The 18,069-nt window shown below is 35.2% G+C and overlaps 1 protein-coding gene and 1 long non-coding RNA gene across 8 annotated transcripts in view; one reads left to right on the forward strand and one right to left on the reverse strand.

Annotated features, from left to right (window-relative positions):
* Ube3a (ubiquitin protein ligase E3A) overlaps positions 1-18,069 on the forward strand; it is an 87,123-nt gene that overhangs the window by 61,397 nt on the left and 7,657 nt on the right. For all 7 annotated transcript variants that reach the window (XM_031386846.1, XM_031386840.1, XM_031386844.1 and 4 more), the window contains 5 exons: positions 8-213; positions 836-1,000; positions 2,244-2,399; positions 2,500-2,573; positions 17,834-17,977. In XM_031386846.1, the coding sequence (XP_031242706.1) occupies positions 8-213; positions 836-1,000; positions 2,244-2,399; positions 2,500-2,573; positions 17,834-17,977 (745 nt within the window). The remainder of the gene's footprint in view (positions 1-7; positions 214-835; positions 1,001-2,243; positions 2,400-2,499; positions 2,574-17,833; positions 17,978-18,069) is intronic.
* Positions 1-18,069, reverse strand: part of LOC116102313 — an 81,957-nt gene that overhangs the window by 3,384 nt on the left and 60,504 nt on the right. The gene's annotated exons all lie outside the window — the stretch shown is intronic.

The following is an 18,069-nucleotide window of genomic DNA, read 5'->3' on the forward strand; positions in this document are numbered from 1 at the left end:
TTTATAGGTATGTTCACATATGATGAAGCTACAAAATTATTTTGGTTTAATCCATCTTCTTTTGAAACTGAGGGTCAGTTTACTCTGATTGGCATAGTCCTGGGTCTGGCTATTTACAATAACTGTATACTGGATGTCCATTTTCCCATGGTTGTGTACAGGAAGCTAATGGGGAAAAAAGGAACCTTTTGTGACTTGGGAGACTCTCACCCAGTAAGTTGTTTGTCCTTTGTTAATAGTCTTTAAGATTGTATCTAAATACAGAAGTTTATCTTAATTTATATAGAAACATGATTTTATTGTAAACTTTTGTTGATACTGCCATCTAGTACAGTAAAGTACTTTTAATGTGGTTAAGTATAGTAAACATAACTTTTTATATATTCCATCAAGTATGTTTTGATTGACCCCATAAAAAATGTTATAAACATCATGTTTTCAATGTCCCATTTGAGTCTGCCTAGTAAAATGACCATTGTCTGGTTGTTGATAGGTATAGTTGATATGTGTGTGTGTTGTTGTTGTTTATTTTGTTTTTTTTTGTTTTTTGTTTTTTGTTTTTCCTCTTTTCCTGTGCCCTGCCACCATCATGGAGACACAGTGTATAATCTAGAGCATGGTATGCAATCTGTTGCTGAACTGATCATTTGAAGAATTTTTAAGATTGACACATTACCTGTGACATCCTTTCTATCTTATTAAACTACTTGAGAGATGTGGAATATTTATGGCTTCATTTTTGTTGACAAGTTGTTTCTACAAGGAATGAACAATTTGCTATTTTTATTTGTCTTAGTAATTATTTGGCAACTTCACTTCTCTTTCTGGTTGTTAGGTTTTATATCAGAGCTTAAAGGATTTATTGGAATATGAAGGGAATGTGGAAGATGATATGATGATCACTTTCCAGATATCACAGACAGATCTTTTTGGTAACCCAATGATGTATGATCTAAAAGAAAATGGTGATAAAATTCCAATTACAAATGAAAACAGGAAGGTAATAAAATTTTTGTCATTGTTTTTGTAAATTTATAATTTCAAAGCAGTATTCATAAAAAGTTTTCAAAGAATAATCTATGGTTTGAAGAAGTTTTAATACGTAAACAAATTCTTCTAAATATTAAAACTATAGTTTCCTAACTCTTAGATAAGAGCTTATGTGATTGTACACAATTGTTAATTCCCCTTTAGAGAAAGACTAAACAGACTACAGAAGAATGAATGTGTAAATATTACTCTAGTGTAATACTAGAAATAGGGCCTTAACATATTAAACCAAAGAGGTATATATAGCCCAGTGATTGAGATCTTGTTTAGTGTGTATGCATATTTTCCATTTGAAATGTAATTATGCATATGAAATTATTGACATTAGATTTGATTTCTATTAACTTTAAGAGCTATTCACTTGGCAACAGAAAGTAACTGTGAGCTTAATAAGAAAATTACAATAAATAGTATAATCTTAAGAAATATATTAATTTATACTACTATTTTTGGTGAAATATTGTACTGTCATGATACAGACTGCATTTTTATAATTTGATACAATAACTTAGCTTACCAACAAATAGCATTTTTGCTGAACTGGATACAGTAGCTATCTTACCAATACCAAAATTTTCCAGAGGAAACTTGAGATATTCTGGTTTTCTCAAAATCAGTATTCATAACTTAAATTTATATTGCATTTGTGATTTTTATTTTAATTCTACTATCATTTATATTATTACATTATTATCACTATTAATTACATTTTATATTAATTTCTCTTTAATTTAAGAATTTAATTTACTCTCAGAATCATAATGTATAGCTGTTTTATGCATATGAGTTACTGCTTTAATATCTGTCAAAAGTGAGAAATTGTGAAAATATTTTCTTTGTACATATAACCTTTTATTAATTTTTTAAGACTTATGTTTATCTTATATGTATGAGTGCTTTGCCAGTATATATGTTGCTGCACCATTTGCATATATTGCTCATGGAGACCAGAAAAGGGTATTTAGTCTTCTGGAAGGAGAGTTATACGTGGTTATTAGCTGCTGTGTGAATGCTGAAAATTGAACTTGGATCTTCTCCAAGAGTTGCTAATATTCTTAAACAGTGAACCAACACTTTGAAATTTATTTTTTTAAACATAGATGGGGTGGAGGGTAGGTATTAAAACTATGTAGCCCAATAGCTAATTATGTTTCATTTGTATAGCATATGATTTCTTGTTCATATTCCTACAGGAATTTGTCAATCTCTATTCAGACTACATTCTCAATAAATCTGTTGAAAAACAATTCAAGGCGTTTCGTAGAGGTTTTCATATGGTGACTAATGAATCGCCCTTAAAATACTTATTCAGACCAGAAGAAATTGAATTGCTTATATGTGGAAGCCGGGTAAGAAAGACCTCTATAAAAAAGGTCATATTGTTTTTGTTTGTTTTTAATGGTGTACTATAGAAATTAAGGTGCATTTTTTTTTTTCTGTAATTTTCAGAATCTAGATTTCCAGGCACTAGAAGAAACTACAGAGTATGACGGTGGCTATACGAGAGAATCTGTTGTGATTAGGTGAGGTGTTTAATTCTATTTTTTTTAAAATTATTATTTTTTATTAGATATCTTCTTTATTTAGAGGTCATATGATTTCTCCTTTCCCAGTTTCCCCTCAAAAAAAAAAAACCCCAAAAACAATAAGAACAAACCCCTGTTCCCTCCCCACCTTCCCCTGCTCGCCACCCCACCATCTCCTGCTTACTGGCCCTGGCATTCCACTACACTGGGGCACAGAACCTTCACAGGGCCAAGGGCCCCTCCTCCCGTTGATGACCAACTTGGCCATCTTCTACTATACACATGCTGCCAGAGCCATCAGTCCCACCATGTGTACTCCTTGGTTGGTGGTTTAGTCCCTGGGAGCTCAGAAGGTACTAGTTAGTTCATATTTTGTTTGTCCTAATGGACTGCAAACCCTTCAGCTCCTTCGGTCCTTTCTTTAACTCCTTCATTGGGGACCCTGTACTCAGTTCAGTGGATGGTTGTGAGCCTCTACTTAATCGGGTACTGTCAGAGCCTCTCAGGAGACAGCTATATCAGGCTGGAGTGCCCTTCCTTCAGTCTCTGCTCCATAGTTAGTCTCTGCAACTCCTTTTTTGGGTATTTTGTTCCCCCTTTTAAGAAGGAATGAAGTGTCCACATTTTGGTCTTCCTTCTTCTTGAGTTTCTTGTGGTTTATGGGTTGTTCTTCCTGTATTCTGAACTTCTGGGCTAATAACCATTTATCAGAGAGTGCATACCATATGTGTTCTTTTGTGATTGGATTACCTCACTCAGGATGATATTCTCTAGATCCATCCATTTCCCTAAGAATTTCATAAATTCATTGTTTTTAATAGCTGAGTAGTACTCCATTGTGTAGATGTACCACAATTTCTGTATCCACTCCTCTGTTGAGGGACCTGGGTTGTTTCAAGTTTCTGGCTATTATAAATAAGGTTGCTATGAACAAGTGGAGCATGTGCCCTTATTGCATGTTGGTGCATCTTCTGGGTGTATGCCCAGGAGTGGTATAGCTGGGTCCTCTGGTAGAATTATGTCCAATTTCCGGAGGAACCGCCAACCTGATTTCCAGAGTGGTTGTACCAGCTTACAATCCCACCAGCAATGAAGGAGTGTTCCTCTTTCTCCACAACCTCCTCAGCATCTACTGTCACCTGAGTTTTTGATCTTAGCCATTCTGACTAGTGTGAGGTGGAATCTCAAGATTGTTTTGATTTGCATTTCCCTGATGATTAAGGATGTTAAACATTTCATTAGGTGCTTCTCAGCCATTCGGTATTCACCAGTTGAGAATTCTTTGTTTAGCTCTGTACCCCATTTTTTAATAGAGTTATTTATTTCTCTGGAGTCTAACTTCTTGAATTCTTTGTATACGTCAGATATTAGCCCTCCATCAGATATAGGATTGGTAAAGATCTTTTCCTAATATGTTTGTTGCCGTTTTGTCCTATTGACAGTGTCTTTTGCCTTACAGAAGCTTTGCAACTTTATGAGGTCCTATTTGTCAGTTCTTGATCTTAGAGCATAAGCTATTAGTGTTCTGTTCAGGAAATTTTCCCCTGTGCCTATTTGCTCGAGGCTCTTCCCCACTTTTTTTTTCTTTTTTCTTTTTTTTTTCTTTTTTTTTTTTTTTGGTTTTTTGAGATAGGGTTTCTCTGTGTAGCCCTGGATGTCCTGTTACTCACTCTGTAGACCAGGCACTTGGACTTGAGCTTTGTACAAGAGATAGGAATGGATCAGTTTGCATTCTTCTACATGCTAACCGAAGTTGAGCCAGCACCATTTGTTGAAAATGCTGTCTTTTTTCCACTTTTGGTTTTAGCTCCTTTGTCAAAGATCAAGTGACCAGAGGAGTGAGCGTTGATCTACCTTCCTGTCATTGTACCAATACCATGCAGTTTTTAATCACAATTGCTCAGTAGTACACCTTAAGATCTGGGATGGTGATTCCACCAGAGGTTCCTTCATTGTTGAGAATAGTTTTGGCTATCTTGGGATTTTTGTTATTCTAGATGAATTTGCAAATTGCTCTTTCTAAGTCTGTGAAGAATTGAGTTGGAATTTTGATGGGGATTGCATTGAATCTGTAGATTACTTTCAGCAAGATGGCCATTTTTACTGTATTAATCCTGCCAATTCACGAGCATGGGAGATATTTCCATCTTCTGAGATCTTCTTCAATTTCCTTCTTCAGAGACTTGAAGTTCTTGTCAAACAGATCTTTTACTTGCTTAGTTAGAGTTACACCAAGGTATTTTATATTATTTGAAATAATTGTGAAGGGTGTTGTTTCCCTAATTTCTTTCTCAGCCTGTTTATCCTTTGTGTAGAGGAAGGCCTCTGATTTGCTTGAGTTGATTTTCTATCCAGCTACTTAGCTGAAGTTGATTATCAGGTTTAGGAGCTCTCTGGTGGAATTTTTAAGGTCACCTAAGTATACTATCATATCATCAGCAAATAGTGATAATTTGACTTCTTACTTTCCAATTCGTATCCCTTTGATCTCCTTTTCTTTTCTAATTGCTCTGGCTAGGACTTCAAGTACAATATTGAATAGGTAGGGAGAGAGTGGGCAGCCTTGTCTAGTCCCTAATTTTAGTGGGATTGCTTCAACTTTCTCTCCATTTAGTTTGATGTTGGCTACTGGTTTTCTGTATATTGCTTTTACTATGTTTTAAGTATGGGCCTTGAATTCCTGATCTTTCTAAGACTTTTATCATGAAGGGATGTTAGATTTTTGTCAACATCTAATGAGATGATCATATGTTTTTTTTCTTTGAGTTTGTTAATATAGTGAATTACGTTGATGGATTTCTGAATATTGAACCATCCCTGCATTCCTGGGATGAAGCCTACTTGATCATGATGGACGATCATTTTGATGTGTACTTGGATTCGGTTTGCAAGAATTTTATTGAGTATTTTTGCATTGATATTTATAAGGGAAATTGGTCTAAAGTTTTCTTTCTTTGTTAGGTTTTTGTGTGGTTTAGGTATAAGAGTGTTTGTGGCCTCATAGAATGAATTGGATAGAGGACTTTCTGTTTCAATTTTGTGGAATAGTTTGAGGAGTATTGCTATTAGGTCTTCTTTGAAGGTTTGATAAAACTTTGCACTAAACCCATCTGATCCTGGGCTTGTTTTGGTTGGGAGACTATTAATGACTGTTTATTTCATTAGCAAATACGGTACTGCTTAGATCATTGATCTGGTCTTGATATAACTTTGGTACCTGGTATCTGTTTAGAAAATTGTCCATTTCATCCAGGTTTTCCAGTTTTGTTAAATATAGGCTTTTGTAGTAGGATCTCATGATTTTTTGGCTTTCCTCAGTGTCTGTTGTTATGTCTACCTTTTCATTTCTGATCTTATTAATTAGGATACTATCTCTGTGCCCTCTAGTTAGTCTAAGTAAGGGTTTATCTATTTTGTTGACTTTCTCAAAGAACCAGCTCCTGGTTTGGTTGATTCTTTGTATAGTTCTTTTTGTTTCTATTTGGTTGATTTCAGCCCTGAGTTTGATCATTTCCTGCCTTTGACTCCTCTTGGGTGAATTTGCTTCTTTTTGTTCTAGCACTGTCAGATGTGCTGTCAAATTGCTGGTGTATGCTCTCTCCAGTTTCTTTTTGGAGGCAGCTAAAGCTATTAGTTTTCCTCTTAGGACTTCTTTCATTGTGTCCCATAAGTTTGGGTATGTTGTGGCTTCATTTTCATTAAACTTAAGAAAGTCTTTAATTTGTTTCTTTATTTCTTCCTTGACCAAGTCATCATTGAGTAGAGTGTTGTTGAGCTTCCATGTGTATGTGGGCATTCTTTTGTTTATGTTATTTAGGAGCAGCTTTAGTCCATGGTGATCTGATAGTATACTAGGAATTATTTCAATCTTTTTATATATTTTGAGGCCTTATTTGTTACTAGTTATATGCTCAATTTTGGACAAGGTACCAGGAGGTGCTGAGAAGAAGGTATATCCTTTCATTTTAAAGTAAAAAGTTCTGTAAATATCTATTAAATCCATCTGTTTCATAACTTCTGTTAGTCTCATTGTATCTTTGTTCAGTTTCTGTTTCCATGAACTGTCCATTGCAGACAGTGGGGTATTGAAATCTCCCACTATTATTTTGTGCAGAGCAATGTGTGGTTTGAGCTGTAGTAAAGTTTCTTTTATGAATGTAGATAACCTTTGATTTGGAGCATAGACCATCTTAGTAGATCATATCTTTGATGAATATGAAGTGTACCTCCTTATCTTTTTTGATCAGTTTAGGGTGAAAGTCGATTTTATTCAATATTAGAATGGCTACTCCAGCTTTTTTCTTGGGAGCATTGGCTTGTTTTCCAGCCTTTTATTCTGAGGTAGTACCTGTATTTTTCACTGTGGTTGCAAACAAAATGTTGGGTCCTGTTAACGTACCCAGTCTGATAGTCTATGTCTTTTTATTGGGAATTGAGTCCATTAATATTATTAGATAATAAGTAAAATTGTTGTTTCCTGTTACTTTTGTTGTTAGAGTTGGAATTCCATTCATGTGGCTATCTTCTTTTAGTTTTGTTGGAAAATTACATTTTTGGTTTTTCAGAGATGTAGTTCCCCTCCTTGTGTTGGAGTTTTCTATTTATTATCCTTTGATGGGCTGAATCTGTGGAAAAATATTATGTGAATTTGGTTTTGTCATGGAATACCTTGGTTTCTCCATTTATGGTAATTGAGAGTTTTGCTGGATATAATACCCTGGGCTGGCATTTGTGTTCCTTTAGGGTCTGTATGACATCTGTCCAGGATCTCCTAGCTTTCATAGTCTCTGGTGAGAAGTCTTATGTAATTCTGATAGGCCTGCCTTTATATGTTACTTGACCTTTTTCCCTCACTGCTTTTAATATTCTTTCTTTGTTTTGTGCATTTGGTACTTTGACTATTATGTGGCTGGAGGAATTTCTTTTCTGGTCCAGTCTATTTGGAGTTCCATAGGCTTCTTGTGTATTCATGAGTATCTCTTTCTTTAGGTTAGATAAGTTTTCTTCTATAATTTTATTGAAGATATTTACTGGCCCTTTAAGTTGGAGGTCTTCACTCTCTTCTATACCTATTATCCCTAGGTTTGGTCTTCTCATTGTGTCCTGGATTTCCTGGATGTTTTGGGTCAGGAACTTTTTGCATTTTCTTTGACTGTTGTGTCCATGTTGTCTATGCTATCTACTGCACCTGAGATTCTCTCTTCTATCTCTTGTATTCTGTTGGTGATGCTTGCATCTATGTTCCCTTACTTCTTTCCTTAGATCTCTAACTCCAGAGTTTTCTCTCTTTGTGATTTCTTAATGGTTTCTACTTCCATTTTTAGTGTCTGGATGGTTTTGCTCAATTCCTTCGCCTGTTTGTTTGTGCTTTCCTGTAATTCTTAAGGGATTTTTGTGTTTCCTCTTTAAGGGCTTCTACTCGTTTACTTGTGATCTCCTGTAATTCTTTAAGGGATTTTTTGTTTCCTCTTTAAGGGCTTGTACCTCTTTTCCTGTGTTCTACTGTTTTTCTTTAAGGGAGTTATTCATGTTCTTCTTAAATTCCTCTAGTATCTTCGTTAGATATGATTTTAGATCCAAATATTGCTTTTCTGGTGTTTTGGGATATCCAGTACTTGCTCTGGTGGGAGTACTTGGTTCTGATGAAGCCAATTCATCTTGGTTTCTGTTGGTAAGTTTCTTCCATTTGCCTTTTGCCATCTGTTGATCTCTGGTGTTAGATGTTCTTGCTGTCTCTGACTAGAGCATGTTCTTCCTGTGGGTCTGGAAGCCTTTGTCAGCACTTCTGGGAGATCAGTTCTTCTCTGGTAAAACCGGGGCACAAATGGCTGTTGATCAATTGTCTGCCCTGAGTCCTGGGATCAGAGCACACTCTGTAGACAGGATCTCCACTTTTGGGAAAGGTGCTGAGAGGGCTGTGGATCTGTTGTCCCTCCTAGGTGTGGAAGGAGGTTGATAGGATCCTGTCCAGGCTGCTTTGCCACTTGTGAGGCTTGAGCCTCCCAACTGGTCCTGCCTTAGAAAGTCACTGGAGAGAGAATGGCAGATCTCACCCGAGTCCCTGGGTTAAAGCACTCCCTGTAGGCAGACTCTCTGCTTGCAGGGAAGGGGCAGAGAGTGCTGCGGATCCTCTGCAGTCACTCCTAGGTCTAGACAGAGATTGAAGGGATCTTGTTCTGGCTGCCCTGCCACTTGTGAGGACTGAGCCTTCTAGCTGGTTTCGCCTTAGAAAGTCACTGGAGAGAAAATCGAGGTGTTTAATTCTTAAACAGGAAGATTTTATTCATCAAAGAAGTGCATGTGTGCTCTGTGTTTTGTATTTGTAGGTACTGGTTACCAAACAAGTAAGCTCAAAAGTAGACCTGTATTAATATTACCAATTTTCATGTAGTCTAATGCTTTATTTCATGAATTAAATGACTTTAAGTCTTATATTTTCTCTTACCTTTGCCTTATTTTGGGTAATGTGTAAAACAGCATTTTATTTAGTCTTTAAGATACTTGGGAAGAACCATGTGTAGTAGTGTTTCTGAACAATTCTTAGGACAGTATTACCACTAATACCGTTCTCTAGTCAAAAATGCCCTTGTTTCTACTTCTCTTTAATATGCTACTATCCAATTCTGAATGATCTTTTCAGCCCATCTTCTAATGCTAATGGTCAGAATGACAGAGATATCCTTTTGGCATCAACTATGATGTCATAGGCATTTAAACAGATATCTTTCTAGTAGATCACTTGAGCTATAAGACTCAAGTGTGTGAACAATAGAGTGAATATTAACTATGTCTAGTAGTGATATATTATCATTGTTATATTACTGTATTATTTTATTCATTTAAGATTATTCTTGCTTTGCCCTCTTTTTTAAACATAAAAATGGTATTTATTCAGCTTTTAGGAAATTAAATAACAAAATCCAGAATAAAGCAAAACAAAAACCGTGTCATATGACTGATCATTTCCAAGCACAATAGCAGTTATTAATGAGTATGAAAATAAAATGTGTCATTTGTATTTGCTTTAACACCAGTCACAAAAGTATTTTCTCATGCCAACCATTGTATTGCTGCTCAGATTTAAAGGTGATTCATAACAGGTAGCAACAGGATAATATAAAAGCCTTAATGGGAATATTCTAGCATTATTTCTACAATATGGCAAAATCATTTTTTAGATTTATGTATGCCATTTGCTTATTTATATTATTATTGGCAGTAGGATTATCATGAAAGTAGAGCTATTACTAATAAAATTTTTATTCTTAGTGTTGAAGTGTTTTCATTTCTCCTGAAGAAGCACTTTAAGCGTAGGATGGTTATATAGTAGATATCATTTTTAACTTTAAGAAGCACTGCAAGAGTACTTTTGTAAAACGGTATTTCCGTTTTACCCTAAGATGACCAACAGTGCCAGAACTCAGTTCTACATCTCTTTTAATCTTTGGTCATGTTGTCTTGAAGTGTGAAATAAAATTTTACCTTAGTTTAAATATGCTTTTCATTGATGACTCATGATCTTGAGCTGGCTTTAAGTATTTAATGTTTTAACCATTACTTTGTGAATTATCTTCCCCACTTTCCTTTCCACTGATTATGAACTATTTTTTTTAGAATCTATTCTTTTTAAAGGATCATTTGCAAACATGTTATACATGTGTTATTCTAGTCTGCAGCTTTCTTTCCCCCACTGAATTTTATTTTGTTGAAATTGAGTTTTATGTGAGTTACTTCTAGACTTCGTTCTCCTGTGTGTATTCATTTGTTCTTTGATCAAAATCACACCTTGTTGATTCCTTTATCTTTACAGAACAAAGAGCAAGTCTTTCTGTCAGATGGTGTGAACCCCTTCACTTTTTCATTGTTCTCAATGTTTTCACTAATTTCACTTCCATGTAAATATTAAAATCTGTTTGAATTTTGCATTAATAAAGTTTCTTTTTGAGTTTTTGATTTGGGTTGATAGATTGAATAAATCAATTTGAGAACTGTCATTTTTATCAGTTTGGATTACCTAAATCTCAAGCATTACATAGCACTTTTCATTTAGTTACACCATAGTTTAATCGAATGTTGTTTTGTAATTTGTAAATAATGTATGCTTTACTTTGAATAAATTTAAATACTATGTGTCTTATGTATTATTTCATCTTTCATTTCTGAGACCAAGCTTATAATTTCTTCTATTGCTTTAAAAGCTTTGTCAGAAAATTCAAACAATTTTTTTATTTCTGTTGGTATCAGTTGTTTTAATTTCCTTGTTCTTGGCATGATAGTTTCTGTTTTTTATTTTTTGAGGGCTTTGTTAAAAATGGGTTGTTTTTCCATATAATGTATTTATTACGTTTTCCCTGTCCCTCCTGCCCCTTCCAGATTCTCTACATCTTCCCTCCCATCTGGATCCATGCCTTTTTTATGTCTCTTGTAAGAAAGCAAACAAGCATCTAAGGAAGAATAAATTAAGATAAACAATCAGCAAACAAATTGGTATAACACAACAGCCAAGCAAGGAAAAAGAACCAAAAAAAAAAAAAAAGTTACTAGGAACTCCTATAGATGTAGAGACACACATTTACATACTAGAGAATCTTATAAAAAATGCAAAACTCTCACAACTAGAAGTTGTAATACATAATCAGAGGACCGTTAAGGTATGGGGGGAGAAACACCATAACTTAACATTAAGAGACCAAGAACCTCTTTTAGATGTCATTGAGGTAGTTTTGTGTTGGCCATCTACTATTTATTGGACATGGGCCCCACACGTAAGAGTGGCATGTGTCTCCAGTCAGACTTTCTTATAGAAAACTAATTTTTTATTTACAAGTGTCTATGACTTGGAGATAGCCTCTGGATTTGGGATGGATGTGTATGTTCGCTTTTCACCTCTAGTACGACATCTGCAGACCAATGCAGGGTTTCTGCATGTTGCCACAGTCTCTGTGCATTCATATGTGCAATATCCCTTTTGTGTAAAGAAGGTCTTGATTCCTTAGTGTAGGTTCCCGCTTCATTTTCTTACATGACTCCCTCCTTTTCCACAGAGTTCATGGACCCTAGAGGGAGCTACTCTCACTCTCTACATATTTTGTGGCCACTGGTCTTTGTATTTGTTCCATCGGCTTCAGGAAGAAGCTCTCTGATGATGGCTAAGCAGGGCACAGCTCTATAAATTTACCAGGATGTTTTTTAAGAGTCATTTTAGTGTTACATTTTATTTAAAAAACAGTAGGATTTGGTTTGCCGCTGGGCACCTGGACTGCCTGGTCTTAGGTTCTTAGCCCTCCAAGCAATGCTAGATATAGCTTTCATGGAGTGGGTCTTTTTTTTTTTTTTTTTAATTAGATATTTTCTTAATTTACATTTCAAATGTTCTCCCTTTTCCTGGTTTCCCTTAAAAACACCCAATCCTTCCTTATCCCTGCTCACCAACCCACACTCTCCGGCTTCCTGGCCCTGGCATTCCCCTAGACTCGGGGATAGAGCCTTCACAGGACAAAGGGCATCTCTTCTCATTGTTGACCAACTAGGCCATCCTCTGCTACATATGTAGCTGGAGCCATGAGTCTCACCATGTATACTCTTCAGTTTAGTTCCAGGAACTCTAAGGGTACTGGTTGGTTCATATCATTGTTTTTCCTAAGGGACTGTAAACCCCTTGAGCTCCTTGGGTTCTTTCTTAGCTCCTTCATTGGGGACGCTGTGGTCAGTCCAGTGGATGGCTGTGACGAATGTATTAGTTGTGTACTGTCAGAACCTTCTAGGAGACAGCTATATCAGGCTCCTGTCAGCTAGCACTTGCTGGCATCCACAATAGTGTCTGTGTTTGGTGATTGAATACTGGAAGGATTCCCAAGTGGAGCAGTCTCTGGATTGCTCTTCCTTCAGTCTCTGCTCCATAGTTTGTCTCTGCAACTCCTCCTTCCATTGGTATTTTGTTCCCCTTTCTAAGAAGGATCAAAGTATCCACACTTCTTTGATCTTCCTTCTTCTTGAGTTTCTTGTGGTTTGTGGATTGTATCTTGGATATTCCGAGCTTCTTGGCTAATACCCACTTATCAGTAAGTTCATGTGTGTTCTTTTGTGATTGGGTTACCTCACTCAGGATGATATTCTCCAGATCCATCCATTTTATAAATTCTTAAGAATTTATAAAAGAATTTTATAAATTCTTTGTTTTTAATCACTGAGTAGTACTCTGTTGTGTAAATGTACCACATAATCTGTATCCATTCCTCTGTTGAGGGACATATGGGTTCTTTCCAGCTTCTGATTACTATAAATAAGGCTGCTGTGAACATAGTGGAGCATGTGTCCATATTAGTTGTTGGAGCATCTTCTGGGTATATGCCTAGGAGTGGTGTTGCTGGGTCCTCTAGTAGTACTATGTCTAATTTCCTGAGGAACCACCAAACTGATTTCCAGAGTGGTTGTACCAGCTTGCAATCCCACCAGCAGTGAAGGAGTGTTCCTCCTTCTCCACAACCTAATCACCTGAGTTTTTGATCTTAGCCATTCTGACTGGTGTGAGGTGGAAACTCAGGGTTGTTTTGATTTGCATTTCTAACTGCACCTTCTGTCACATTTTCTTAAGGTTCCTCTCTGTGAATGTTTTCTAAACTTTTCATTTTGAACTAGTTGTTGTTTTATAGCCAGTTATTTTAGAATTTTTGTTTTTACTAAGTAGTTCTAATTTTCATGTCTTTATGTTTTTCATCTCTTGTTGATACTGACAAAGTTCTCGTGCAAATACTATTTAATAAAAATGTGTGTGTTTTATTTTGATCCCAATTTTTTTCTCATTTTTTTAAAAAAAATAACTATTATATATTTATACTATAAAATAAAATTCTTTCAGTCAGTTAAAATATGAAACAACTCAATAATAGAACATAATAGGTAATTATTTGTAGACTTAAAAATAACAATTTTTTGTTTTTTAATTTTGTGTGGATGGCTTGCATACTTGTTTCTATGCAGTGTGTATATGCAGTGTCCACTGAGGGTAAAGGACGGAGTTGTATTCCCTAGCACTGGAGTTGAGCCATCATGTAGGGGTTGTGAATTCAACTTGGATCCTCTATAGTAGTAGATGGTGCTCTTAACCACTGAACAATCTCCAGCCCTACTTCTAGAATTTTAAATGAAAAGTTGTATCTGTCTTTCCTACATCTAATTCTCTTAGATCTTGAGGCCTTCAATTTTGTGAAAATCTTTGCTTCTGCATGAAGTATAAATACAGTTTTTTGTAATGTGTCCACCAGGACCACTCAAAGGGAAAGATTTCAAACACATTGTATGTTATGTTATAATTTTTATATAAAAGCTCAAGAATTACATTCATTCAAAATAATATATATTTCAATTGATATAAACATGGAAAATCTACAGTATTTTTTAGGTTTTGACAAGAGAAATAAATTTTACATTCTTGACATACAACTTTTACAGAACATAGTGATTTTCATTTTCATTTGTAGAAGAATGTCTGCTCTTTAGTTCCACTTCTATTTTGAAGACTCATAAAGAGGAGTTAAGAAGTCAACGTAAGGAAACAAAGCAAAGCAAAAAAAGAAGTGTTGCCTCTGGTCTCTTTTTTCCCCCCACTTTACAGGAAAATATGTCTATACTAAGAAACTCTAAGTAACAAGGGGAAGGGAAAGTAGACCTGCTGTTGTGTGCTACAAAAGAGGAAAAATGATTTTTTTCCATCTAGGGAGAAGACATGTTAGTAGACTAAAAGATCAGGGATCAATTAGTTCTTATAGTAAAAATTTCTTTCTACAGTAAAAATTGAGGTACTAACCAACTAGGTAACATTTTTTGTTTGATTTACACATACCTGCCTCCATTTTCTCATAAATAATTCCAGTAAGCTCCTCCTTTCTATCTACTGGCCAAATTCTCCTCACTGCATTATTTCTTTCACCAGTCAACTTGTAATTTCGGGCTAAACTCTCCTGTTACTTTAAATCTAAGTGGGGCACTTGAATAGTTGATAGGCGCTTTTATAATGGCTTGTTGAACCACTTAACACCTAGTTTGGTTTGCTCTTCACCTTTCATAGGGTAGTAATTCAATGCTACTGCCCTTCTTTCTCGTCAGCTTCTTTTGTAGTGCTACTTCAGTTCTTTTTCAGTTCAAGTTAAGGTTATTGGAAATAACTCTTGTTCTTCAGTTCTTTGTGCCCCTATCCCCCTTTTAGCTATTTGTTCAAATATGGTTTTCATGTTCACTTTATCAGTAAATAGAGCCTCATATTTTTTTTCTTGCTTGCTCTGGATCCATTGCTTTCTGAAAGTTTTCTGCTGCTTTTTTGTTTCAAGGGCAATTAGTTGTCTTTTTTGCTGTTCTTTTCTGCATTTCATTTTTGGAGAACTGGCAAGTTTGTTTTCAAATTTGGTTTTTAAGTTATTAGTGTGAATAAAATCACTTATTTAATGTGATTAATTCTTCATATTCTCTGCTCAGTTTAATGGTTTTCATTTTCTTTCTCTTTTACTATTTTTTGTCTTTGTTTTTGTTATAGCTTCTTTAAAAGTACACATTGCTTTAAATGTCATGTTTCTTCTTTACCTTGAGTCTTTCAATTTTTCTGTCCTCGCTACAATGGTTCTTCAGTTCTTTTCTTATTCTTTGTCTACAACTTCAAAATTATATTTTCTTGATTCATTATCTTTAACAGGTACTACTATTAGAAACCGTGAGTCATCTCCTTCATCTGGTGGTGGTTCAGTCCCTGTATTATATTCTTAATTTGCTCATGTCTATTTTTCTTTTTATAACAGCACATCCTGCTCACTCGTACATGGTCATTCCTCTTCTGTTCTTTTGAGTTATTTCTGGTTTTCTTTCTCCATTTTAGTAAATTTACTTTTATACTGCCCTGTTACCTTCAAGACTGAATCTTTCTGTTCTTAGACGATGTCTCTTGCTTATTATGAGGAGAAACATTTCTTTTGTGAAATGTTCATACTTTATGTTGTTTGGGGTTGATGAGGCTTTGTACATTTTTATGACTACACCATTGCTCTCTTCAGACACACCAGAAGAAGGCATCACATTCCTTTACAAATGGTTGTGAGCTACCATGTGGTTGTTGGGATTTGAACTCATGACCTGTCAGTGCTCTTTACCCGCTGAGCCATCTCTCCAGCCTGACTTTGTACATTTTTATACCTATCCAGTTCATAATCCACCATTGAGGGAAATTGGGTTAGGAACCATTGTGACACTGCTTTCTGATTTGTGCTCTTCTAACTCCCTCTTCATTTTTTTTTTAAAAAGTGAAATAATTCTGTCTTATCTTCAGAAGACTAAGATTAAACCAAAACATTAATGTTGGTCTCAAATTTTCCTATCTAAATTTGCTCTGTGACAGAGATTGTGGTGCAGTAATAAAATTGCTGTGAACAATAGTCCTTTGCCTTGTATGTCTTTTTTTGTTTTCCTTTCCTTAGTTTATCATTTCATCTGTGATTATAAAAATGGTGATTTAAGAAAATAATTTTCTTTTATCTGGTCATCCTACATATGTCATCATTCTCCTATTTTCCTATCTTTTTCATATCAGGAAGTATCACATTGTTACCTTAAGAAATGATTCTATTGAAAAGACAAAGTCAAATGTACTTAACTTTGATAGAATGAAGAGATAATAAATATGGTAATTTTTGTCTTCAAATATTATAAACTCATGAATTTACTTTTAATGTAGTAAATGTGTTTTACCATTAGGACTTTGGCTTTGCTTAGGACTGCTTGGCCTTGGTGTATTTTTAACATGACACATGACTTCATTAAAATTTGAAGTTGTGCCTTATCTTGAACATTATTGTCCCCTACCCTGTAACAAAACATTGTTATAAGAAGTTATCAGAAAACTGCATTCAGGTGTAAGATTTACTATTGAATGTTATGACTAGTAGGCCTTGTCAAGGAACAAATCTAGAAAGAATCTTTTAAGTATATCATCAAAATAATCCCTTATTAACATAGAGCTTACTTTGCTACTTTTTTGCTTGCCTACAGCTGTCACATAACATTAAAGTACAGTTTTCTATTTTCAGGGTCATTGTATTACCTAATCATACACCCCTCTTTTGGACGAGATCGTGCCTTGTAGCATAGCCTAACTAGAACTTTCCTACCTTTTGCCTCAGCCTTATATGTGTTGAATAATAGGAATACTTTTTAGATTTCCTTTCCCTTTTCCTTTTTCTATACATGAGAGACACTGGTCTTTGTGATATATTTACAGTATTTTCTTGACATTATTTGTTTTTCTTCCATGGGCCTGCTGTTAGTGAATGTCACAGGGTAGCAAAGCATAGTATAGTTGCTTTAAGTGGTTTCTCTGGTGACAGAAAACCTTTTACTGCTGTTTCTTTAAGATTTGGTTCTGCTTTATGTGATTCAATGCCTTCTACTTTCACTTGCATCTTTTTCTCTTTTCTTTTCCATTTCTTTTTCTTTTCTTTTTAATTAAAATCCCTTCACCAGGCATATCTATCCTCTTTTAAAAAATTTGTCACTTCTTTCTTCGGACCTTCCAGTGTCTCCAATTTTTTGTCCTATTCTGATCCTTAACTGTGCGTATCTTGTGTATGATTTCTCTCTACTTTAACTTTGGGGATTTATTACTTGATTTTCCAACTTTATTCTCAGCATAGATTACAGATATATTTATTACAAAGTAAGAGAAAACTCTTACTTTGGAGAATATCTTGATAGATTTTAGATTGAAGTATTAGAAATGTGAATAGGATATTGAACATTTGTTGTTTTCATCTGAGGTTTCTAAATACATGTATTTTTTACAATAAAGTAAATTTTAAAAAATCACACTTAGCATTAGGAATATAAAAGTACTTTTTTTTTTTTTTTTTTTTTTTTCCCGAGACAGGGTTTCTCTGTGTAGACCTGGCTGTCCTGGAACTCACTCTGTAGACCAAGCTGGCCTTGAACTCAGAAATCCACCTGTCTCTGCCTCCCAAGTGCTGGGATTAAAGGCGTGCACCACCACTGCCCGGCAAAAGTACTTTTTATGTAGAGTTTCTGAGCAAAAGAGTTATTAATATTTATCCCACATATAGTTCTTACAATATATAAAATCTGGCAGAGTAAAACTTACTAAGTGTAAGTGGTACTTGTAATATTCACTGTGACATTGGCCTTAATGATTTTGTATTGTAGTAGTATGAGCTTGTTTGTAGTGATTATCAAATTCAAACCAGTATTGTATCTTTTCTCATTAGGGAGTTCTGGGAAATTGTTCATTCGTTTACAGATGAACAGAAAAGACTCTTCCTGCAGTTTACAACGGGCACAGACAGAGCACCTGTTGGAGGACTGGGAAAATTAAAGATGATTATAGCCAAAAATGGCCCAGACACAGAAAGGTAATATCAGAGTTCAACTCTGTACCCCCTGTAAACCTTTTTACGATATTCCGTACACGCAAGCAGAGCCAACATTTAGCCTCTATATACCA

This window comes from Mastomys coucha, unplaced genomic scaffold (assembly GCF_008632895.1).
Source record: "Mastomys coucha isolate ucsf_1 unplaced genomic scaffold, UCSF_Mcou_1 pScaffold21, whole genome shotgun sequence".
NCBI lineage: Eukaryota > Metazoa > Chordata > Mammalia > Rodentia > Muridae > Mastomys > Mastomys coucha.